This window comes from Crassostrea angulata, chromosome 5 (genome assembly GCF_025612915.1).
Source record: "Crassostrea angulata isolate pt1a10 chromosome 5, ASM2561291v2, whole genome shotgun sequence".
NCBI lineage: Eukaryota > Metazoa > Mollusca > Bivalvia > Ostreida > Ostreidae > Magallana > Magallana angulata.
Genome location: NC_069115.1, coordinates 44,455,107 through 44,481,774, shown reverse-complemented (window position 1 = coordinate 44,481,774; position 26,668 = coordinate 44,455,107). Strand labels below are relative to the sequence as shown.

General features: G+C 31.8%; 2 protein-coding genes across 3 annotated transcripts in view; one reads left to right on the top strand and one right to left on the bottom strand.

The window, feature by feature from the left end:
* The window catches only part of LOC128183252 (uncharacterized), a 181,761-nt gene extending 159,315 nt beyond the window's left edge, over positions 1-22,446 (bottom strand). Inside the window, exons 1-6 of the mRNA XM_052852197.1 lie at positions 22,203-22,446; positions 5,896-5,986; positions 5,207-5,240; positions 855-987; positions 563-623; positions 312-418 (exon numbers count right to left, since the gene is read on the bottom strand). Coding sequence (XP_052708157.1) covers positions 312-418; positions 563-623; positions 855-987; positions 5,207-5,240; positions 5,896-5,986; positions 22,203-22,367 — 591 coding nt within the window. The 5' untranslated portion in view covers positions 22,368-22,446. The remainder of the gene's footprint in view (positions 1-311; positions 419-562; positions 624-854; positions 988-5,206; positions 5,241-5,895; positions 5,987-22,202) is intronic.
* Positions 22,447-25,645: 3,199 nt separating this feature from the next.
* LOC128184474 (uncharacterized) overlaps positions 25,646-26,668 on the top strand; it is a 45,796-nt gene continuing 44,773 nt past the window's right edge. For both annotated transcript variants that reach the window (XM_052853965.1, XM_052853964.1), the window contains exon 1: positions 25,646-25,796. In XM_052853965.1, coding sequence (XP_052709925.1) covers positions 25,708-25,796 — 89 coding nt within the window. In that variant the 5' untranslated portion in view covers positions 25,646-25,707. The remainder of the gene's footprint in view (positions 25,797-26,668) is intronic.

Here is a 26,668-nt window from a genome sequence, read left to right as displayed (position 1 = left end):
AGTGATCAGAAAAGCTCGCTTTCAGCTCAAGTGAGCTAAAATAAAAAAGTTCAGTATATTAATCAGTCTGACATTTAATGATATCTTAAACCACTCAATTCTTCTTTGAACGCTATGTTTTAAAGTGTCATTCTTATTCAATTTGATGTTGAGAGAACAATCAAATAGTTTTAATGATTTGGACAATTAAACAATTTAAAGTACAATGTATATATCATAAATTTTATGCAGACTGGTTTTAAAAATTAGTTATGATAATTTTTATCCATGTTTCAGTGACAAATCACGAAGAATGTACTTTATTAGTTTACCTTCAAATAGGAAGCCTTTGCATTTTTAACTGGATGATTATGTCTTGTCTTTTTGAACTCTACGCCCTCTTTTGTCAAGGACACGATGTAAGTACTGTTATGCTCTCCTGTTTCAATTTGCAACATGATCGTTTAAAAATAATGATTAACTTGAATCAATAATCATAAATACTATGTGAGATATATTTCAAAAATGCTAGCTTACATGTAATGTAATAAAAGCACAAAATAGTACAATAAGGAACACAAACCCTCGCCTCCAAGTTCAGACACATTGTAAGTAAATCCTTTACTATCATTTGTACCTGGAACCTTAAAGATAGAATATCAATAATCAGAGTGGTAGATCAAACTCCGAATATTTTTTTTAAACTATTTTGTTTCTGCACGAAGTTATGTCATGGCGATCGTTAGAAGGAGTTGTAAGGTAAGTCTTACCTTGGACTCTTACAAATGCATAAAATATAATTAAAATACAAAGTGCAAAAAATATTATACACCATAATGCTTTTGGTATTTTTGTACTTTTTAAAAATGATTTACCTCTCCTTCCTCATGTAATTTTGCTGCAAAAATGGAGGCAAGACCTTTCTTGATTGCCACCACTTCTTCGTCTTCTCGCCTTGGATGAAAAACATGATTCACCACTCCCCGGGAAGATATCACAAATGAAAACCTATGGTAATGATATAATAAAATACATGCAATTGTAAAAAAAAAATCTATCTTTATGCCTTTTTTTTAATGTTCAAAATTTTCTATCTTTTCTTTTTTTTCTATATTTGTAATATAAACAGTTGCTTCTGCATCTGTGAATGAGTTTTAAAATTCACAACTTTGAAAGAAAATGTATTTAAATTAGTTGAATTATCCTTTTAAAAATAATAGTATTATATTTACATTCAGAACAAAAAGGAATATGATAGTTTGTTCATAAAATTTACACTGGTATACAACGCAACCTTTGAGCATTGTTTTGTTTAACATTTTCCAGTTTTGCATTTATTTTGATTGTTTTTCTTTAGGAAATAGATCACCAAAATAAATATAAATTTGCAACTAAGATATCTAATTTTTTCGATTTGCGATCAACCTTTATTGACAATACATGTATAAGCAATACAATAGCAACACTAGAAAGGTTAATTTTACAATCAATATCGATATGTAAGAGTAATTGGTTCTAACGAACAATCAGTTTTTTTTACAGTATATGGCCATATGTGAGTCAACAAAATAAAATTTTTCATTTTTACAAATGTCTGAGTTGTTTTTTTAAGTTTTGCTCTTAATGATATAGTCAGAGGAAAACAAATTGAATCAGAGCCTTTTAATAGAAGCTAATCTATATTTATACATGACGTCAAACGTCCCTGTCCTTTCTTGACTGTAAACATCGTCTGCTAAAACATGGCCAAAAAACGAAAAGAAATGTCAACACCACAGAAACAGTTCTTTATATCCTTACGTCAAGATGGATTCAGTCAATATAAAATTGCTGACCTTACCGGAGTAAGTCAGTCGTGCATTTGTAAGTTTCTTGTAAATCTAATCGAAGTGGAAACATTAGTCTGAACTTTATTTATTTTACAACGATTGATAAGCAAGTTCTACAACTTATATTAATATCTCTCGTTGGCACGGATATTAGTGCGAGATGTCATTTGTGTGGGAAGAAGCACATTTTACCCCGAAGCGGACCGCCTTGAAAAGCGGTTGAAAGGGGGGTGGGGCAGGAAAATTTGTTGTGTTAGAACGGACAGACGACAAACTTTAGCAGAAATAACGAATGAAGCAAACAATTATTACTTTCTTCTGTTTCTTGTCGAACTGTTAGAAGAAGATTGCGTTTTTCTGGCTATACAAGAAGGAAACTTTGCAAAAACATTTACGATTCGGAAAGAGAATAGAAGTCGTCGGAAAAATTAGTGTAGATCAAAACTTGGATGGACCTTGGATAGACACTGGGAGAGAGTAATTTTTAGCGACGAAACACAAGTTGTGGTTGACCAAAATAATTGAGTATATGTTTGGAGGAGAGCTGATGAAGTCTGGCGACCGAATTGGCTAGGGCTAGGAGGCAACCGTACGTTTTCTGTCATGTTTTGGGTTATATTTCCCATAATGGGATCGGAACATTCACACAAGCTGAGGGCAATATAAATTCCCGAAAATATTTCGACATTTTAAACGAAAAGTTTTGGCCGGTTTTAGCTTGGCTTTTCCCTAACAACGATTATTTATTCGAAGAAATCAATGCCCGCGTACAAACTTCAAACGAAAAGGAAAACGTCGAAAAGAGCAAAGCAATATCAAATCTCTAAAGTGGCCGTCCCAATCGCCGGACCTTATTATTATAGAAAACGTATTGCAAACAATTAAAAACCGTTTGCAAAGAGAAATAAACAACAGAAAAAACCCAGAGGAGATCTGATTGAAAAAGTGAAAGAAATATGAAGTTAACTTTCACGGCACTACATTCAATAATTTTATGAATCCATTCCAAAACGTGTACAATAGGTCTAAAGGTCATGCAACTAAATATCAAATTTGAGGTAGGTTACTGTGTTACTTTTTGAGATATTTTATTTATAAATCAGGTAAGCGGCGCCGGTGTCTTATAACGGCGGCAATTTTGTTTACTCACTTATGGCCATATATTGTAGGTATACGAAAGTGTTGTTTATGCTGGGTGTGAATAAAGCTAAAATCAAATATGTGGCTGCGGTTTTTAGAATAGTTTATGACGGAATAACAGGTAAAGAGAATTATTAAAAAATAGTGAATTACTTCAGTTTTCTATAAAACGAAACAATCTTAAAAGCATTTTTTTTAAAACAAGACTGAAGCATAAGTAAACAAAATTTTTATCAAATGATCGAATTGTTGTAAAACAAGAGGCCCATGGGCCACAAATCGCTCACCTGAACAATAGTCCTTGCATCATTTTTTTTCGAAAGGGTTTATTATGATGTGAACTCTTAATAAATATTGTAAAACTCATATATTTCAAGATTTTGCCATATATTAAACAATACATAAAAAGAAGATAATAACAATTTTATCTTTCGCATGTTGTCACTATTCACAATTGCTCCACCTGTAAAATACATTTTATTAATGTATAGAAAAATCATATGCTAGGAAAGGGGAAAACTGAAAAGCTCATAAAAAAAAACTACCTACCCTATTTTAAAATCTGATGAAATAGGAAACACACATATTTGTTTTTCTTGCCTTAGCAGTGTCCGAGAACCTTACTGGAGTGCGACCATTTCTCGCCGAGTACCATTTCTCGCCAGTATATTGTGACGTCAGTTTTCGTATATAATTTTATGTGTTGATAAAATGACGCCACAATGTCCCGGCGAGAAATGGTACTCGGCGAGAACTGGTCGCACGCCAGTAATATAACAATAAATATTGTTCTTTATAGTTCATATTTTAAAAATAAGGGTCCATAAAAATCAGTGTAACAATTTTGATGTTGATTGGCCTGCCAATTTATCGTAAAAATTGTTAGACTGCTATCACAGCTTAATATTAAAATTATGTTTACTCCAAATGCAATACAGTCATGCAAATTAATTATAATTAATATAAATAATTATAATTAATAAACAAAACATTGAAAAACAAAAACAATTTCTTTTATTTCATTTTATGCTTGTCAAAATGTAGCATCAACATGATATAAACGTCTGTAGAACATCTAACCCCGATTTTAATCTTTCATTGCAAAAACAAATCGTAGTAACATTGTTCTCCGATATCAGTACCATTCATATTTACCAAGGTCGTGGTTGCACTTGTTTGATTCGATCGGTAAACTTTACAATTAAATTACGCAACAATTATTCCAATAATCGATGACAAATTAAATAGCTTTAAGTATAAAAAAAAAGAATCTTGAAAACGCTGTGTAAAAACAAATGGCATGGTGATTATGCTGATAGTTTACAGTAGAGCTGAATTCGGAAGTACGATTTACCACTATTTCATAAAATATTCTTTATATCATTCTTCGTTAAAAACGTTACTTTTATAGTTAAACCGGCAAATCACAAACTTTTCTTTTGTCAAAATTGACGTCTGAAATCTTCTTCAAAATGGCGGTTAGTTAGTACAAACAAAGAGCTTCCGTTTCGTAATTCCGAATAACGAGCCCGATCTTATATAAATGAACACACGATCAGAACACGCTTACAACACATAGTCTGAACCCTTCTAAGGGTCCCAGTATTAGACTGAGGGTCACCATTTTTACAATTTAGAATCTGCCTTATATATAGAAGTTGTCATATAAATATTTGTAATATTGGAGCAGCGGTTCTTGAGAAGAAGATTTTAAAAGATACCCCCCCCCTTTTTTCACAGTTTCATGATTATTTCTCGTTTAAAAAGGGATTGCCCTTTGAATTTTACAATTTATAATCTCCTTTATATAATAATGCTTTCTGCCAAATTTCGTTAAAATTGGATGAGTGGTTTTGGAGAAGAAGTTGAAAATGTGAAAAGTTTACAGACGGACGGACAGACGGACGGACGGACGGACGGACGGACGGACGACGGACAACGGGTGATCAGAAAAGCTCACTTGAACCTTCGGTTCAGGTGAGCTAAAAAAAGTTGATCCACACTGTCTTTCCATATCGACTGCTTTGTGCTTCAATGTTGCTATTATTGGTATGTATTTGGCTTCAAAAATGTACATGTGGCGTGCTAACATTAAATGTTATTTTATTAAAATATGTAATACTATATAGCCGTTTTAAGAATGCACGTAACAAAAATTCAACTTGAATAACACAAGCAATTATTTGTTTAGTAGATAGTGATGTGAATATTATATGACAATCAATGAAAGTGCAATAATATGACGGAACAATGCATACCATTTTGAAAAATCATTTTCTATGCCGTTTACATCTGAAAATAGAGGGTTGAGCAAAAATATAATTTTACTTAATATATAAGTTAAGCAAACATTTAAAAGCAACGAAGATAAATATGTTTTACATGGAAACTGAACATCTATTGCTTCATGTTCTTCGGTTTAACATAAAAAAGTTCTTTTGTGTGTTTTAGGTCCTCCTTTATGTCATTGACCTCAACATATGGAACCAGCTAACACGCATATTCATTATTATTATACTTTCATGTTAAATACTGAAATCTGATTGGATTAGACGCAGTTGGTAATCCGTTCTATTACCCTCAGCGTTAGCAACACACTTGGCAACGGGTAACACAACGAATTGTTACATGCGCGTAAATTATGCGCGAACGGTTCGCCGTAGAATTCATTTCATTTCTATATCAAAAGCAGTAACATTTTCTTAAAAAATAAGACCTTCATATAATAAAATACATAGTGCCTGTTTGGGAGGGTAACTGTGGAAATTGACACCCCTCGAAAACCATTGTCAACCTCCGCATCGCGTTGGTTGACAATGGTTTTCTCGGGGTGTCAATTTCAACAGTTACCCTCCCAAACAGGCACTATTTATATAATGTCGACAAGAGATAGAAAATTACATGGGTCGATTTAATCTTCTTTTGATAAACATAGTGTTCATCTTACCTGGATTCTGTTCAGGGGCGACATTAATGGTGTACACATTTAGCAGCAATTCCTGGTCATCATTCACGGTCCGAATGTTGGTATAACTCACCTGATAAAGATAGATATTCGGTTTACAATTATATCAGTGACCATTCTAAAAAGCGCTGATAAAATAATGTTTAACAAAAACTGGGTTCAAGTTTTGCACAATCGTTTAAGTTAAGAAATATTGTAAAACTAAAAGTAAATATCAAATCGCCTTTTTAAATATAAAACTCATTCAAAGTCCTACTCGTTATAATATATTTAATACAAGTGACACAATGAGCATTTTAGATTTTTTTTTATAGTTTTGACAACGGATATGGAAAATGCCCATCAACTGACTATGAAAATGTCATGTATAGTTTCTATGATATTAATAATATTCCACTTAATTATTTTATTTTACTTGGATAATATTTTATGTAAATAAGTTATTGGTTTTCAAAACTTTTGAATAATGGAATTCAAGTAAAAGGAAATTACTAATGTTAAGAAAATAGTCGATAATCAATTTTTGTTCGGAACTGATTTACATTTGCAAACATTTATATAATTGTCTTGTTTTCTTATCTGTAGAAGTACCATATACCATATAAAGCTACACCAGTGCGTTTTTTCTTTTAAAAATGCCTCACAGGACGAAAAACCACCTTTAAGCAAGTCCTTAAAGGTGGCTTAAAGGTGACTTAAAGGAGCTTAAAGGCTATACGACCTTTAAGCCGCCTTTAAGTCACCTTTAAGCAAGTGCTTATAGGTCCTTAATGTCCAAACTTCTTTAAGCCACCTTTAAGCATCTTTAAGTGGCATTTACGCTCTCTTTACACTGCCTTTACACTGTCTTTAAGTGGCCTTTAAGTCAATATTGATCAAGCTGAACAATAAACACATATATTAAATGCAAAAGCTCTTTTATAAAGATGGACGGGGGTCATCCGAGTGATATTAAATGCAAAAGCTCTTTTATAGAGATGGACGGGGGTCATCCGAGTGATAATATAATTTCCAAGGAAGGGGAGGGGGTGTTCCAGGCGGTTTTAATCGTCGCTCCATTAAACACAGATCGCTATCAGCAGCACCGCTCCGATGGACACAGATTGCCGTTATAAAATTCTTTATAATTTTTGGGGGGTTTCAAAATTATTGTAGGGATGAGCGCAGTCTCTGTATCTGTATGTTCATAAAACTAATTATAGTATGTTTGTTTCCTATTATAAATTAATCGGTGAAAAAAAATCTCTCTCTCTCTCTCTCTCTCTCTCTCTCTCTCTCAGTTCATCCGGTTATTAAACAAAATAAAGATTATGAACCAAAAATGCATGATTTAATTTGTTAATCGGTTTAAGGTTTGTATTTTTTTTTTCAATTTTCATTATTTCTAACTCTAGATCTGCTAGATACATGTTAAAGATGAAAAGACTCTCAACTGCCTTTATTATATCGGGCAGGATATTACTGCTTTGTTTGTCTAGACATAGTTTTGTTCGTTTGTGTATATCTAATTAGAGTCTATTGTTTGTACAACTTAAGAAAACCCCTGGAACTAACACAGAATATACAAGATATACACAACAGTTGTGTCGTGTGCCCAGGTGCATGTTTGTGTATATCTAATTAAAGTCTATTGTTTGTCCAACTTAAGAAAACCCCTGGAACTAACACAGAATATACAAGATATACACAACAGGTGTGTCGTGTGCCCAGGTGCACGTCAGGGTTTCTAAAGGCGTTGAATTTTAGTATGTACGAGTATACGATAAGTCTAGTGAATAAAAGTTAATTTACATTTGTAATTCATTTTCAAAGTATTATTTCCTAGCTCTGGGTTTCAAAGATGTTACGTCTACAAATTAACGATACATGTATGTAAGAGTAAAATCTTGAGGCTAATTAATTAATGTACCGGTGATCACAAATAGGGGTTGATTATTTAAATATATGCATAAGGGTAAATATGTCAAATATACCCGGCCTGGCGCATCATACAATTGTATGTACAAGTCATTTGCAATTGCCACATGCAGTAAATACGTCACCGGTAATTGGTAATTTTGTTTGTTATAGAATTGATAGTTTATAAATCATGTACATACAATTACATGTAAATGTTTAAACATATTGGAACGGCGCCGCGATCATGAAAACCTGGAAATTGCGGGAAATTGAACAAATACCCTAATAGTATCAATGCATTTAATAAAAGAAATGATTTCATTTTCTTTCTCACATTTTTATAGCTATAAATAAGATGAACGTATATCTACTCGGTTTAGATTTATTAACTTCATGTCAGAAAGCCTACTATAGTGAACCTAACGGTTTCCATTTAGGTATAATATATTTTTGTTCACTGAAGACCAAGTTCCGTATTTCATTCTAAATACATGCATGCATGTAATTTATAAATTAGATATAATTGATTGTTACAAACTGAATGGTTTGTCAAAATCTTTTCAAGTAAACACATTCAATACAGTGATTCAATATCCACTGATATATAGGATATAAAAACGCTCGTATATATGTAAGTTGCCGTGGCGCAGAGGATGTGTGGTGATGCTAGTAAACTAAGGGTCCCGGGTTCAATTCTCGCCGTGGCCGGTTTTTTTTGTGTGTTTTTTTTTTCATTTTTCTTTCTAGAACAAAAACCGTTTTAATACCTTTTCTTTCATAAAGTTAATACATTTTGTTGGAAATTAAGCACAACATTGAATTAAATTTTTTTTAATGGCTTAAAGGTGGCTTAAAGGTAGCTTAAAGGTGGCTTAAAGGTGGCTTAAAGAAGTTTGGACATTAAGGACCTTTAAGTTGTCCTTAAAGGTGGCTTAAAGGTGACTTAAAGATAGTCTTTAAGCTGCCTTTAAGCAATCTTTACGCTTTCTTTAAGCCACCTTTAAGCAATACATATAGCTTAAAGGTAGCTTAAAGGTGGCTTAAAGATCGTCTTTAAGCTACCTTTAAACACCTTTAAGCTATCTTTAAGGAGGACTTAAAGATGGTCATTCATCCTGTGCCTTTATTTGATTCATCTTTGCATAGTTATTGTCTTTTATATATATAGAAATTTGTAGTTTGAGGATAATTTATGTACATTAAACAAATGAAATCATTGTTTTCCTTGTGTTGCGTGTATATGAAGGACTTAAAAATTGGACAAATCGTTTTCTTAACATCCGTATACCAATAGAAAAAAAAAATCTCATAAGCACATTCAATAAAAACTCGACAGATCTAGATATGAAAATAACTATAACGATTTCGAAATCAAGTTTGCTAATTTATCATTCCAATGTCCAATTTCAGCTTTTCTTTATAACAAATAGATTCACAAATTCATGTAAATAAATATATACGGTTTCATCAAAATGGCTTTTAAATACAGCTCTGTGTTATAAGGTACATTGAAGGTGATCTGAAAGTCATTTAAAGCAAAACACGCATGAACAGTAAACTGCCTCAGAGAAAAGGATTATAATGTTACTTGCGTAATTTGCAATTGAAAGCTATCACAATTTAAGGAAAAAAAAGAAAGAAAAAAAAGAAAGGGTACATGGACATGGAACAAAACCAGAACTTGTTGAACCGAATAAACACTGTCTTGTCCATGCAAACAATTGTTTTATTTGAAATAAAAAGAGACTGAGCAAGAGATATAAATTGGGAAAGATTGAGATATATACATGGACATTTTATTTTATTATGAAATACAATGTATTTGGTTACTTTTATATAAATTCATATGATAAACACAACCATGTTAAATATGTCATTAGGAGATTGGATACCTTTACATAAATTGCAAGGAAAACAATGTTGCCCAAGACCAGAGTTACGAACTTACAAAGTATTTTTGACACAGAATAGATGATCAGTGCATACGTTCGAAACATTAAGACCTTGAGAGGAAGGCCTTTTTAGTGGCAAATATGCCGAACTACGCAGTTTGAAATCTTTTTATAGCAAATTGAATTGAAGAAGAAAAAGACCGCATTCCATCTTTGTTGGTTTTTAAACGTTGAGTTGTGTTTTTTCGGGGTATACCAATTATTCCAAAAACTATACAATGCATTCAACTGCTAGGTTACGCGGTCACTGGTTTTGAGACAATGAATAACATTTAAATTCAATGTTTTCATAGTTTGAAAAAATAAAATGGGGGAAAAGAAAACTATAAAGATGTAAGAACATATGCCTCCAAATGAGCTACTAACATACTTTTATGAAAATGCCTTATTTATTTATTTTTTTTTAATCTAAGGAATAAAGCAATAAACTGCATATGCATTGCTTCATACATCCTGGATTATAAAAGGTGCAATTTTTTTTAGCTAGTGTACGTATAGCAGAATATGTCTCATCAAAAAAGGTACAAGTGCAGTAAACTTCAAATACAATACATAATTTCCGTGTCCTATAATCCAATTCAATCTCATAAAATAATTTGAAGAAACCTTTTTCTTGTTGATTGTAATTTTTAGAACAAAAATATCAGATTGTAAATTAATAAACAATCAGGCTACCAAGATAGTATCATTTGAAACATGGATGGTTAGGTTTTACCTTTGTTCTGGTTTCTTTCCTGCCGAACTGAGCATTTTGAACTTTGTTAGTAAAATAGCAAATGCTTTAGGGTTGAGGAAGGGTTTTTTTTTTTTACCTTAATTTGATAGAATAGATCTTCAAAATGAAAAATATTCTATAAAAAATTTGGTTTTCATTGATTTAATAAAAATGCTGCTTTTCATACAACACTAATTTACAATTATATGTTCGTATTAGTCTCATTGACTTTTTTAAAGCTTTTAAAATTGCTATTGGAATACTTTTATTTCGAATCATTATCAGAGTTCACTTAAGTGCAAAATAATTCACCACCTGAACGCATGAAAATCTGTTAAGCCCTTAACAATATTATGCAACATTCTTACTTCTAGATCCATTAAATGAAGTCAGAAAACTACGCAGTTTGAAACTTATTTGACAAAAATTAGTCAGAGGGTTGAACGGGGGAAACACCTAATACGGTAACTGGTTTTTTTTAAAACCTATAAATATATTTCTATCGGGTACACCCAAACATTTAAATAGTTGTTCAATGCATTTTATCCGACCACTAGAGAATCACTTGTTCTAAGTTCTAATGATTAACATTTCACTTGGTTATTTCACAATTTAATAAATGTCTATTTAATTGAGTGATGTGCCTACAATCATGCAAACAAAGTATTTTTAACAAGCATTTATATATAAAGAAAAATTAATGGCTGATTGGCATGAATGAGTACACATTGGATAAATAAATAAGTCATGTTAATTACTAATATAAAAAAAGACAGACTTAAAATTGTTCATAAACAAACTGTACAAATACAATAAGCTGCACATAAAGTACAGAACAGTCATACCCAAAACGTCCAAACCCAAATCAATGGCTCATGATATTTTTCTTTAAAGAAAACTTCTCATTGATTCTGATTTGAAATGTTTCTGGTATACATACAGTATAACGAATATCAGGCTATCAAAACAACGTCTTTTTACAAAGTATGTTTAACTTGGTTTTGTAACATTGCTGTTCATCAGCATGTTGAAGTAGTCTCGTTGGCAGACAACGAATGATATAGGGTTCAAGAACATTGTTTAGATTCAAATTTTCATCTAAAGGACCGAATGTCTAAACTCCACTCTCAAGGTAATGGAAAAATGACTTTAAAGTTTTTAGTCCTTTTTTTTCAAAATTAAATGTCCTGCATAAAGTTTGACCTGCATATATGCTTTTAATTACTTGCACCTCTGCTGAACGTTGATTGAATTTTATCATTGCAAATATCATGATTGTTTAAGTCCAGTTACTACCCAAAGCAATTATTTCCATCAGAATTTAAACTAGATGCGATCTCGTTGAAAGCAACAATCAGGTCTTTTGTTATGATGAGATGCAATACTGAAAAATTAAAAGATTTTTCTAAACTATAAATATATAAAGCAGACCATTAAAAATACAAAGCACTTATCAGTTCTTAAACATCAAGACAGTTTTGCTTCAAAAATGATCAACAACCTTTTTGAGATATTTAGACAACAGTTAAGTCCTAATATTATGGGCTGATCCTTAATTCTTGATATAATTGAAAAAAATTCGGAACTCTCTGATCGCATTTTGTCTGTCGTCTGTATGTCCGTCATCTTTTCAGATTTTTAACATCTTCTGAAGAACAATTGGGCCAGATTCAACTACACTTGGCACAAAGCATCCTTAGGAAAAGGGAATTTAAGGTTTTTAAAATTATGGAGTTTACCTTAAATATATAATTAGGGATTATTGAAAACTTTCTGATTTTTTTTAAAAACACATTCTTCTCAAGACTTATTTGGTCAGAAAAGCAGAACCTTGAGTGGAAACATCCCCAGGTAGTGCTTATTCAAAGTTGTGAAAGTCATGACCCCCGGAGGTATCGTAGGGCCACAATGAGGGGTCGAATTTTTAGAAGGAAATATATAGAGTAAATCTTTAAAAAAAATTTCTCATAAAGTAAACAACCGAAAAAAACTGAAACTTGTGTTTAGGTGCTGTAAATTCATAGCTATAAAAATCATGATCCCAGGGTTAGGGTAGGGTCACAATGGGGGGATGTCGATTTTAACATTTAATATATGTTGAAAATCTTTATAAGCATTTTGCGTAAAGACTAAACAGCCGAGAAAACTGAAACTTGGATGGCAGCATCCTCAGGTAGGTTTGATTCAAGTTTGCTCAAATTATGATCTCCGGAGGTAGAGTTGGGCAAAATTGGAGGTTTGAACTTTTACAGAGGAATATATAGAGAAATCTCTAAAAATCATCTTTTCAGAAACAAATTGGCCAGAAAAGCTATAACTTGAGTGGAAGCATCATCATAGAGGGAAGATTTAAGTTTGTTCAAGTAACAACTCCCCGGGGATAGGATTGGGTCACATCTTTAGATGGGTGTGGTCAAAATTTACATAGAAATATATAGAGAAAAAGTAAAAGAGTAACTATAATGAAAGTAACTCCAGATAATGTAAATTCTTTTTTTTTCAAATAAAAAAACTTGAGAAGTAGGGTAGTAGCACATTAGGGATCTAATTTTAAAACGGAAAGAATTTTTATTATTCGGAATAGTTAATATGATTTAATATATTCTTTTACTTATATGCAAGCATCTTGACATATTACTGATCATTTAAATTGTTAGGTTTTGGCCCATGAACGATTCTTGGGTTTCCCATTGGGTTCAAAGTTTGATGCAGGTTTATATCCCATATGTAAACAATTACTTATGTTCTTTTTTAAAAATGCAATGCTATACATGTGAAATGACTATAAAATTATCTTGTTAGAAAAGGAAATACTGATAATAAAGATAAGAATGTTCAGGGGAAAATGAATTTTCATTTATACAGGATCTACATGTATTATACAACATTGTTCAGATAGTTTGTATTATTCATTATTGTATTTTATCATACCTATTGTTCTTCAGGTGAGGGATGTGGCCAACGCGCCTTTTGTTTTAGAAGTCATTACAAAATATTTCTAAATCTTGAGAAAAATGAAATAATAAGATAGGTACCAGTCACAAAACAAAGAGAGTCGCTATTAAAATTTTGAAAAAAGGATACTGTTCAAAATGAAATTTTGAGCAGGTTCCACTTTAAAACCTTAAAAAAAACCTTTTTCTTTTCAAAGTTATGTAAAATCAAAAATTCAAGATTTTGGCCCCTTAAGTTTCCTTTTTTTTACGTAAAAGTTTCGTCATTTTTTAAGGCCATTTAATTGTAAAACGTCAAAATGAACATTTATTTTGCTTGAATAATCTTAACCAAAATCTCAATTATTTTAAAGATATATAGAACAGATTTTTCAACCCTATTGGTCCTTTATTTAAGAGGCTGTCATCTAATAATTGATATCATTGAAAAAAGGACTTTGAAACATATTTGATCTACAACTCATAACTAAATATTACTCAATCTTGACATAAATGCAACAACCAGTTTTAGGGACCAGCCATGAATATGTTCTTCCCTTATGCAATTTTAAAGCTCGCATGTTGTTCATAATGAAATCTACATGGTACCCGGATGATAAGGTTGCAAAATTTGGCGAGGTATTCATTGTGGCGTCCGAATGGAGAAGAGATGTCAACATTTCCATTATAAATCTCAGTAAGACATTTGTTTTCGATCCTATGTTATTTCCGAGGATAAAAATTTATAATATCTTGGATATTCTTCCATTTATCAATTTGAATTGCATTTTTTTTTCACAGTTAAGTGCATTCTTATTAACAATTGATCAAATAAGCTACATAAATATCTTTAAACAGGCTATAACAGGCCATAAACAAAATCTCTGAAAAACTTTTGGCCTCTTTAGGTTCTTTGTTCAAGTGATTTGTCCCTAAATCTTGATATCATTAAAAAAAGGCTTGTGATATTGCACAACTTGTCCAACTTGACGATGCACTTGGTTATTACCGCTGAAACGTGAGTTCGATCCTCGTTATCAACTGTGGTTGTAAATGGCAGGGTATGGTGGTCGCCCGCTTATACACGTGGGTTTTATCTGAGACATTGATATTAGTTGTAGAACTTGTCTATTGTTGTAAAATAAATTAAGTTCAGTTAAAAAAGAAATTGCACATCTGTTGTGCTATATATCTTCAAAGATTATTTCATAATAAAAGGTCACAATAAAAACGTGTCAAATCTTTGTTGAAAATTTCGCGCTCCAACGAGCTCCAACGCAATATTCTTAATTATGAAAAATAATCTTGTTCAACTTCAACCTTTCATCTATAAATCTGACAAATTTTACATTGATATTATGAAGATTGACTGAGAAGTTACAAAATGGACCATGAAAATAAAGAAATATATCGGGACCAAACTTGACGTTATAAAAAATTTTCTTAAACGTATTAAGGTTAAACCATTCACGATCATATGTTAAAAATGAAAGAAATAGGCTGAATAGTTTTGGGAAAATTGTCTGGACAAAAGTTTACAGAACATAACCAGATAAAATCTAGTTAGATATACTAGTAACGAGAGTATCTGCCGTTCGAATTCATGAAATATCGTTAAAATATATAAATAATTTAAGATTTTAGAAATTAATTGTAACAATCAACAACTTTTCTTTATAATTAATTGCACCATTTTGATCGTTTTTAGGTAATTATAAGAAACTTAACGAGTATATCGGCCCCTAAATAAAAGAGTCTGCCCCCATTTCTTAATCTCATACAAATTATCTCTTGATTTCTAACATTTGTTGTTCGGACACGTATATAAAATTGTTGATCGTTTTTGAAAAACAACAGATTGAAAACTTTAGAGGGCAGGCCTGTAGAGACTGGTTAGGGACATACAATTGTGTTTTGATTAAAGGAATCGATTAAAATCATCAATATAAAACTCTTCTTCAATGCTTTACAAAATCCGTTTCCTTCTCAAGATATAGTGCGTCAAAGTTGAAAACGGATGACCTTAATATGAGACTGCAAAGTATAAGCTTAACCGAGATTAAAAACTAAAAGTTAGACTTTACGCTTATGACACTTCTAAGCAAACATATATTTTTACCCATTTACTTGAGAAAAATATGTGACTTGTTACTAAAGACATCAAAACATAAAAAACGCAATTTTGTTTTTATTTTAAATATATTTTAATACATGTGTTAAGAATGAATCTCTTGAAAAAAGGACCTTCGCTTGCCTTGATAATCCTCACCAAATAAGCAATATCTTATTTTTCAAGAAAATGTGTTATTTTGGGATTTAAAAAAATACAATGGGAAATATTTTGCTTTTGAGCTATAGTATAGAAAAAGGTTCGATAAAACTCTTTTTTAAAATGTTTCAAACTTTTTAATCATCTTTGAAGACCTCCTGTAATAAAAAAACCAAACAATTGTACAAAAAAGGTGTAAAGAAGAACAAAACAATATATCAAAAACACCATGATCAGTATTTGCGCCATATCAAAACTGAACAATAAAACAACTTTGGAAACTTCTGCTTGCGATTGTTATAATCATCAATCCAGGACATCTAAAAAACATACATCTGAAAAGTTTTTAAAAGTAGATCTGTTACAGAATTCTTTTAAACTTAGTGAACACAAAGTAAGTATACTGCCAATTGGATATAAGAGCGCTAAAAAGTCAACAACACTAGGCATGCTAAAGTTGTGGATGTAATATATAACTAGCAAAATCAATATTCGAAGCCCGAGCAATGACAAACGACATGCACATAGATACATGTAGTTTGCATACTTTCGTGACAACTAGATTCTTAATGGGGGGGGGGGGTTATCATTCAATAAAAATACCAAAACAAACACTGCAACTAATACTCAAAGATAGTTATTTAAAAAAAAGATATTGAAGATTTTTTAACAATAGGCGTTTCATAAAAGATTATAATCACTGTCATGCAGCTGATCATTTTAGTGCAAAATGTCACGCCCATCTGGGTTTATTAGATTAATTAAAATCGATGTCCGAGTTGATTACATACGCACAATGTTAAATTGTTTGTTCCTTATGTTTTAAACCTACCAAGTGGCTACCAAATAATATTCTATATCAAAATGTTACGAAATAAACAACAAGACACGATCTGTTTGCGAGCAGAGACAAGGTCCCCCGTCTGATCATCAGGATATGAAATAAAATCTTGATTTTAAAATTCGACAAACAAACAATCTAAAATGGGGATGGCGTCTTCATTCATAAGGGCTGGGGCTAGTTTTTAAACTGATTTTTCTGTATGCTAATTTGTTTTGAACTTTTATAAATAGTTCCTAGCGTTTGCCATATTCATTTTAGGCCTTAATTAGGCATTGAAAACATTAACAATGGAAAAATAGATCTTGCTTAAAATCGTGACCATGCCTCTATAAGATATAATTTATCAATAAGTTGGACTACTAACACTGAAAGAAAACATATCAAGCGATAAATGTAAAAATGAGTATAGTGTGTGCTTAAAAAACTAGCTGTAAGAAGAAAATTTTTATCTTTTATACCATAGGACAAAGTATTTTTCAGTCAAGAACTATAGATAAAAAGTTCAGGCCTCTCCTGGCACCCAATGTGAGGAGACAGTCACTTTCTTTTTCATTACAATTTTAAAGTCTTGTGATTTTAAACACATTCATTAAACAAGTGTTTAAAAACTCTTTATCGTGTTTTCAGATATCTAGAAAAGAACAAATTTAGGGATTGACCCTTTATCTACTTATTGTGACAATTTTACAAAATTTTAATGGTTTCATATTGTTAAAGACATTATTCCAACGGAAGACCGTATAGTGATTTGTAATGTTTTTTATTGCTATTTTTTCCCCCTTTTTTGGTCCACAAGATTTCTCAGAGATGGCTAAATGGATTTTCGTGAAATTTTCAGGACTGATTAAGAATGATAATATCTGGAGACTTTTTTTTCATTTTTTCAAAATTCATTTCCTGTCGTCCATTTTCTGTCCCGCGTTGAGAAAGTTTGTCTCATCGAGATCTCAGAAACAGTAATGACCTGAACATCCAAACTTTGTGGGATTATAGATGTGTTTAAACGATTTTGTTTTGTTCGTCGTAACTTCTGGTCGCCACCGGGAGTACTTCAAAAATAATTATTTTTACGCATGTTTTTCCATAGACTAAAGGACTATGTGCGGTATGGTCAAATATATGCCCCCGATTTCAACCAATTTTTAAATAGTATCGTATGAAAATGAAATTTTCACAAATCATTGTAAAGAGGATGCCTATAACTTTAATCTTGATTTTAGTCATCATTGCTCACTCGCTGTTTATCTATGACGTCACTTAAATGACCTAATTCCCACAAATTTGCAAACAAATGAAGATATGCTCATTTTTGCTCTATATTTTGCATTCGGAAGTATAGAGCGCAGGTCTGCTCAAGTGCGATTTTAACATATGTTTTTCTTCAGATAGTTATACATATTATACTAAAAAATGGTACTTGAGCAAGCCTGCGCTCGATGTTTCCCAGTCGAAAAACCATCGGAAAACACCCATATTTTGCTACAAAACATCAATTTATCAAAATAATGCAATATTCATGACGTCATTTCTACATTATGACGTCACTGTGGTGATAACCTTTTACACCTTTATTTTCAATATGATTTTAACTATCTTTCACCTTATTTTAAAGCTCTTTCTAAAACTTTGATTTTGGGGGGCAAAAATTGCATAAAACCGCACTTAGTCCTTTATGAGTTTAAATGTATACTTAGGTTATCTATACGATGTTATATCAATAAGAAAATTCTTTATCCGGTGACATATCTCAATTATCTCAGGTAACTTTTTTAAAACACATTTTGTGCAAACGAGATCTCAGAAACTATTAGCGACCAAAGCACGAAACTTTCATGGATAAGAGACATTTGATTGGAGATGTGTTTAACCGGTTTTATTTGGTCTTTCGTCACTTTCGGTCCACACATGAAGAGTTCAAACAAATCGAGCTGTTTATTAGTTTAGCTGTTTTCCTCTGATATTTGTAGTAAGCTTGATGAACAAGAATGTTAAAAAGGCAAGTATACAAGAAATTTTTAATACAATTTACATTAAGCACTTCCGTTTGTCCGTTTCCAAAAGACCTTATTTCGACGAGATCTTAAAAACCGTAACGAATTGAACAACCAAACTTTGTGGGATGATAGACTTATGTATATACATGTGTTATCACTATTTTGTTTTATCCGGCGTTACTTCCGGTCGTCACAGGAAGTACGCTTAATTTTGATATTTTAAAAACATTTTGTTTACTTAGCATGAAGGTAACATTTAAGCTATAGTTATACAAAAGGTCATCTACACCTGGTTAAAAAAAAACAAAAAAAATAGTTTGCTTCCAGTGAGATATCTCAAATATCTCATGTTCAGGTAGCCTTCTTTTATAAAAAAAAAAACCCCAAAGTACCCGCTAGATCAGAGATTAAGACAAATAAATTAAATGGATGATGGACATTTAATTGTACATGTGTTTAACGGGTTTCATTTGGTGGTACGTCACTTCCGACTCTCACTTGAAGCATTCAAGCAGAAGAAATTTTTTTACTTAAGATTTTTTAAACATTTTACTTAGTGTGATGAACAGTAACGTACTGTAGTTAAATGTACTAAAAATATCTACTTTTAATTTCCTTAATCTTTTCCGTTTGTCTGTTTCCGTTCTCATGACAAAATCCTTTTTTTTAACGAGATACTTTAACTAACAAAAACTTGAACATGCAAACTTTGAGGAAAGACAAAACAATGTATGAAGTTATGTTTACTATGTTCTGAGTGATCTGGCGTAACTTTCGGTCGTAACAGAAAGTACTAAAAATTGACACCTGGTCTTTTTTATATTGTTTAACTTAGAAATAATTTCTTGGGAATTCCTTTACAGTATATATTGTATCCATTTTCTTTTAAAAGAGAAATAGATTTTTATGTACCGATTAATACATGAGAAAAGGAATACCTTTTTGTTGCTATAGCAACAATAGTCTTGTTTTCAATATCTTTTTTTTCAATATTGCTTTTTTTTTAAAATCGTTTTTCTTTTTGTGGTTTAAATAATCAAAGCAATGGCTTTCTAGCTCATGAAACCCCTTAAGATATTACTATAAATGAATGACTCTACATCCTTCTTGATTCTCAATTTGAGGGTCCGACCCATTTTCTCGGTAAAAAAAGGTGTTTTGATTTTTAGATACATTTTGTCAACATATGTTAATATTAATCAGTAAGGACGTTGCTGAGGAATTGCGTGTACAAAATGTGTATGAAAAATATTAATAATAAGTAAAAAGAAACCTAAGAAAAACAATAAGGTCTTACATTGGAAACGTAAAACTATAATTATAACAATAATGATCAATAACTAATAATATAAACTATAAAATAATTTTTTGCGAATTGCACAAAACCGAGTTAAATACTTTTTTGTTAATTTGATATATCCATGCCCAAAATTGCTATAACAAATTCCTCCCCCCATTAGTTTTATTCGATAACTGGAATTGTGAATAAACATTAAATACGAGATGAGTAGAAACTGTGCATTATAAAATTTAGTATAATTTTTCTATATCTATTGTTTGTATTTATGAAATTTAAACAATTGATAATGGTAATGTTTTTGACAATATCGGGTGGTAACCGTCCGGGTGCACGGTCTTTTTCAAGGTTAGTGAGCACCTGTTGTTTATTGAAGAATTTGTACGCACGAGTTTTACGCGCCAAACCTGTTTGTAATAGGAACTGTAAAGGATTTGTTTAAACTTTTTTTTAAGGAAATCACTTTAGTTTCAACAAAATTTACCCCTATGTCATGCCACGACTCAACGAAAACCAACGTAATCGTGCTGTTGGGATGCTGCAAGCTGGAATGGCACAAAATACAGTGACAAGACACTTTGGAGTTCATCAGAACACCATCATCACAGTCATTATGAAGACGTTTTCAACAATCTGGCAACACTCAGGATCGACCACGCTCTAGGCAGCCTCGTGTGACGTCACGTCAACAGGACAACCACATTAGAATTGTGTATCTTAGAAATCGTTTCCAGACAGCAGGTTTGACTGCCTGTAGCATTAGAGGGCTTCGACCAATTAGTCCAAGAACTGTGCATAATCGTCTGCGCGAGCAAAACATCAGACTAAGACGTCCAGTGGTGCGCCCAGTACTGCTTACACGTCATCGTATCGCCAGACTAGCGTGGTGCACACGACTTCTGCGATTCAGAATACAGGACTGGGCCAATATTCTGTTCACTGATGAATCCAGATTTCATTTGGATAGCAGTGACGGCCGTTGTAGGGTGTATCGTCGCGTTGGGGAGCGTTACCATGGCCAGGACGCTTGTGTTGTGCAACGTCGACAATTTGGTGAAGGTAGTGTTATGGTGTGGGGTGAAATATCAGCACGTGGAAGGACCCCTCTACAAATTGTCAATGGAAATCTCACCGGCGTACGCTATCGAGATGAAATTATTCAGCGTCATGTGATACCCTTCATACAGAGACATCAAAATCACATCACTCTGCAGCAAGACAACGCAAGGCCACACGTTCCACGTGTAGTCAGGGACTTGTTTGCTCAACAGAATGTCGATGTCTTGCCTTGGCCAGCTATTTCCCCCGATTTATCGCCGATCGATCACGTCTGGGATGAAATGGAAAGACGTTTACGCCGTTTACCAAATCAGCCAGTGACATTTGCTGATTTAGGCCAGGCTTTAACCAACATCTGGAACAACATCCCTCAAGCATTTCTGAACACTTTAGTGGCATCAATGAGGTGTCGCTGTCAAGCATGCGTGAAGGCAAATGGTGGTCACACGCGTCATAAATTTTGTTAATTCAATTTCAAATAACAAAGACAAATTGACGTTATTCGACGTTGACATTAATGTGTCATGAGATGTTGTTACGAATACATGTGTTAACAGTATTACACAAAATAAAATTTGTTCATTGTAATTTTTAAATGTTTTTTTAATATATTAAAATAATGCACAGTTTTTTTTCCGATAGTATATAAAATTGTCTACTCTCTAAATGCAGTCTTTAAAGCCCATTTTATAACTGGGGCATGAACACCTTGTGATCGGAATCTTTTGGCTTCGCACGAGCTATAGCATACGTTGCATGCGTTTATCTGGTCGCATCAAGTCGCTTAAAAATATTGACAGGCACACTATTTAAACGCGATCGAATGCAATCCAAATCATTGCAATGCAACAGACAAACATTTGCACGAATACTTTCAACGTTCTGTTACTAAAGCCTAAAAGGCTCATTTGGGATTCGAGATTTTAAATATGAAATTCGAAATACAAAATTCAAGATTCAAAATTCGAGATTCAATATATAGATTAAGGATATGATATTATATATCCAAGCGACGTCAAACTGTTTTAATTAAAAATCATCAGCACATGCTCTAACCTACAATTAATTGTGTTAATAACTCTTATATAATGGTTTAATCTAAGATATTTTAGAGGCAGGCCAGTCATGAAGATATCTAGGCTAAAAACCATGTAGAAATATACCATTTTATTGAGAAAATGCTGTTTTAGCCAATTTTAAAGATTAATAATAAAACTGCAAGGACAATATGATACATGAACGCACAATATACCTTAAAATTTAAATAGAAAATATAAGACATGTATACCAATTTCTTTTAATGACAAGTTATATAAGTGGTACTTACTTTGGCTTCCATGACGAATTTCCCCAAGTCTTTGATTGTTATATGGCCTTCATATCGATAAATATATTCAAAGCCGTTTTTAAAGTTAATAAACTTTGACTCATTCCCTGGAATTGCTGCGAAAATAGCGAACAGGAAAACAGAATTAACTGACCAGATGACCATGGCTGGCCTTCTCCTTGAGAACTTTTTTAATCAAATAAATGTTTTGAAGCTCAAATAGGATAGGTACAACGCAGTTGCAACCAATGCAATGTTCGTGTAATGTGCACACAAGGTATTTAATTTTAAAACCGATCTCAGTTGCCCTAGTCGCTCTGTTAAAATTTTTTGATCTTTAAATGTCTAAAAAAAAATTCATTTTCGCTTTGACAATTTTCTGCTTCCAACATTTACCTTGATTATAAATATTAACTTCTTACATATGGCTTCAAACATGTAGAAATGTTTGCTTTGAAAGCCTATATATCTGTTTGTGGATATTTAAAAAAAAAAAGGAATATACAGTAAATTATAGTTATAGAAAACAAGCTTATAATGAATTGACGCTTACAGTAAAGTCATTTTTATTCATCTTGACTTTATTACATGTTAAAACCTGACTGATATAACAAATTACACTTTTAACAAACTACAATCGCCCGTTCCTGGCATTTCATTATAGGCGTGTTTTACTGTAGTTTTACTGTTAGTTTTTTTTACCGTCATCTGCCATATCTATAATCGGGAAAAAAAACCTGTTTTTAAAACAGGCGTTTAATATCTTTTACTTGTCAACAAAAAGGGAAAGTATGTTTGTTTGATTATATTTTTAAACACCAAGTTTAGTTGACTCTTTTGAGAGAAGATATAAAACATATCAGCTTTTGAAAAAGTGGAAAATATTCATTTTACTTGATGCTATATATCTTAGAACAGACGTAAAAAATATAAATTCAAATTTCTTATAACCTGGAATCGTTTTAGTTGATTTACATTTATCAAAAGTGTTAGATGCATTAATATTTAAACAATGGTATTTGAGGTGAAACTTTTTATACTTTCAACGAGAGGATCATGCGACCAATGAGAAACACAATACTCTGTAAATGTAGTATTAAAAAATGATGTTCATAGATTTATCCCTTAACCGGATATCATATCACAACAGGTTTAATCCCAACATAAGCATAGAAAAATATTCCAAATAACTTTCATTTGATATATTAATCTTCTATTTTGTATTCAATTGTACGCAAAAAGTGACAAAGCAAAATGTTATAATGAGCTATTGGTAATTTGACTCTTTTATTCGATTTTTATTTTTATATTATTCGTTAAACTGAACTTAATTTGTTTTACAACGATTGATAGACAAGTTCTACAAACTTATAATATTAATATCTCTTAGTGGCGTTAACATCAACGCAAACTGAATGCCGCAAAATGTTATGATTTTAGTTTATTACATATTTATTGTTATTCTATTTCATAGAGTGTACAACCCCCATTTTTTTTTGCTTAGGCATAAGACATAATAAAGTTAAACCAAGTCAGGTCTGAAAATACGCTTTCATGTTCTTTAAAGGCTTTATCGTGATTAATGTTACAGTATACAGACTTGGAATCGAAATCAGGAAATGTATCAAATATTTGATACAATAACACTGCAAGTGGTTACCTTGAAATGATACCACCATTTAATAGCTATTTCGACAGAAATGTAAAAAGTATATAATTATTATTCAAACCATAAATATTGTGATATTTGTCTACTACTTAGAGTAATAGATATCTAACATAAAAATGTAGGCATTCTGCTTGGCAAATGTAACGTTTTTAAAAAAAATAGATATTATTACTAAATAACTTTGTAATATTTTATTTTGGGAAAAGAGGTAAATAAATAATTTTTTTAAAATATAAAAACAATTTTTTTTCATCCAATATGCAAATCTTTCAAACGAAGCAATGTTTCGCAGTTATTTTGTAAGAAAAGCATAGGGAAAAAGAGGGATTTCCCATGTTAATGTTTGCTATGTACCTTACCATAACCTTGAGATTTTTTTTGGATGGTATCCATAAAATGGTTCTGTATGGGCATTGAAACATGAAGCATTGTTAGTATAATAATGAAATCACCGTAGGAGAGAACCCATGTACAGATTACCTTTCTATAAGGCCCGGTCTGATTCAGAGAACACAATTAAAGTACTTCTAAAATTTCTATAAAGGGTCGATTTTGAGAAGTCGTTTTCTTAACAAACGGTTTATTATTACATTTTGTTCGCGGATTACATCACATGTATTTTTCTTAGTAACGTAAACAAATATTCTTTAAGAAAGAGGCAATTTCATAATGTGTCTTGCTTTCTAATTAAAATCAGCAATAAAGTTTATTGATTCGATATTTTTTTGTAGATGTCAAACTTTTCAAACATTTGTTATCATTCAAATATCAGAACAGTACTAAGTGCACAAGGATGATGTTGATGATTGACTTTACGTTTGGTTTGTTCTTATTTGCCTTAGCCACACATTAAGTACTACTGATAAATATTTTAATAATATATTAGGAGTTACATGTAACTAGTCGTAATTAAACAGATTGAGGAACTATGTTAACATCATAACTTTATTAAACGTATCATTCAGACATCGAATGAACGTGTTGTTTTTAAACAATGTACTATATATGCATTTTCTTTTCTTTAATCGCCAGTCTCTTTGAAACTATTCTTTTGTCTCTTTGGACATGTTTGAAGCCAAAAAAACCCAAACAAACAGAAAGTTCTGAGCATTTTTTGCAATTATTGAAAACAAAAATTAAATTACTCTCTATCAATGCTAAAAAAATAGTATTTTACTCTTTTAACCTAAAGAACATTTGCTAAATTGAACTGTTTAATTCAAATTCGTGTAACTTCCTTACATTCTTCATCAACAAAATGTTAAATTAGATAATAATGCTACATCACCAAAGTTCTTATCAACAGGAAATACTAAGCAAAGTACTGTATATCAATGTAACTCTGCATAAAATGATTCATATAAACACGTGCAAATAACAATTCAATGTAATGTTTAAATATAAAGAAAAATTTTGATTACACTAAATTCTTTTAAACTGATTTTTGAAAAAAATTAAATAATTGTCTAATTCTTCCATTTTTGAAATCTAAGTGGTCGGTACATTACTATTAAAACAAGATCTAACACAGGCAAAGTCAGTCCTGCACCACCATTCTTTTTGGTTTTTGTTTTGTTTTTGTTGTTGTTTGTTTGTCGTACTTTAATTAAATCTTTTACGATAACTTGTTGAAATTTTTAAAGAGTTTATTTTGTTTGATGGATCAAAATGTTTACGGGTCGATACAATAAGCACGTGACTGACAATTTAAATACCACTCTTTACATTTAAAAATGGCTGATTATGTTCTAAAGATATATCAGTTGCACACAAACGAACCAAAAGTAGTGGCTCGTATACCATTTAAGTTGATAAAGTGGCATAGACATTGACGAAATGGTTATTGGTACTTGTTTTTTGGTATCAGTATTCCAATTGTTACTAATCGGTGTTTACCTATGGGAAAATCAATTCAAAGCAAACGGGTAAGTATTCTTAAGCCTTTTTTAAAATGAAAATCATATTCTGATCTAGGAATCAATTCGGACAATTCACTTTGTTTTGCTGTCGCAATCTTGGCATCGGTCTTGCAGATAATTCCATATTATACAGATATGCAGCAATAAATTGATAGATGTATGATGGAAACAGTAGATACATTGCCTCATATAGAAGTTTCTTAAGCAAAATTGTTAAGCAGTAGATGTAGGCCAGTTCGTTGCAGAATGCATTTTTTGTTAAATAAGATTTTGTAATATGAAAAATACTTTATTTAGAAGTGCTCAGGTTGACCTATCTCGGATCATTCGAAATTGCGAAAGTGGAAAAGCTTCGCCTATCAGATGTGACGTTTTGTTCTAGTTTTGAAGTTTTATTTACGACATGTACAACCAAATGAACGTTGTTTAGCTTCGGTCTAAAGTAACGTTCTTGCATTAAATAAAACTCTCATGTGATTGTCGTTGATCATGGACACGAGCAAATACCATGTTTAACAGACAATTCTGCTGACTGTTACTTTTCACGACTAATTTCTAACCGCTTACTGTCATTTAAATAGTGGATTCTGTAAATATGCAAAGAATGGCCAAATTTATCTATTCTAAATAACTTCAGGTCTTTTAAGAAATAAAAAAGAAATATATATAAATATTTATTATATGTTTTTAGGCTAAACTCTGCCCTAAGATATCATTGGAGCACAGTCAGCTTCAAACGATGTTCAAAAAATACTATTTATAATCCCACGATTATTTTTCTTTGAAACACCGTCCCTGTCATTTCTGTCTTGTCACGTTTAATACTCAGCTTTACAGAAGTAATCAAAGCGGATTTTGCATTTTTAATCGCATTAAAG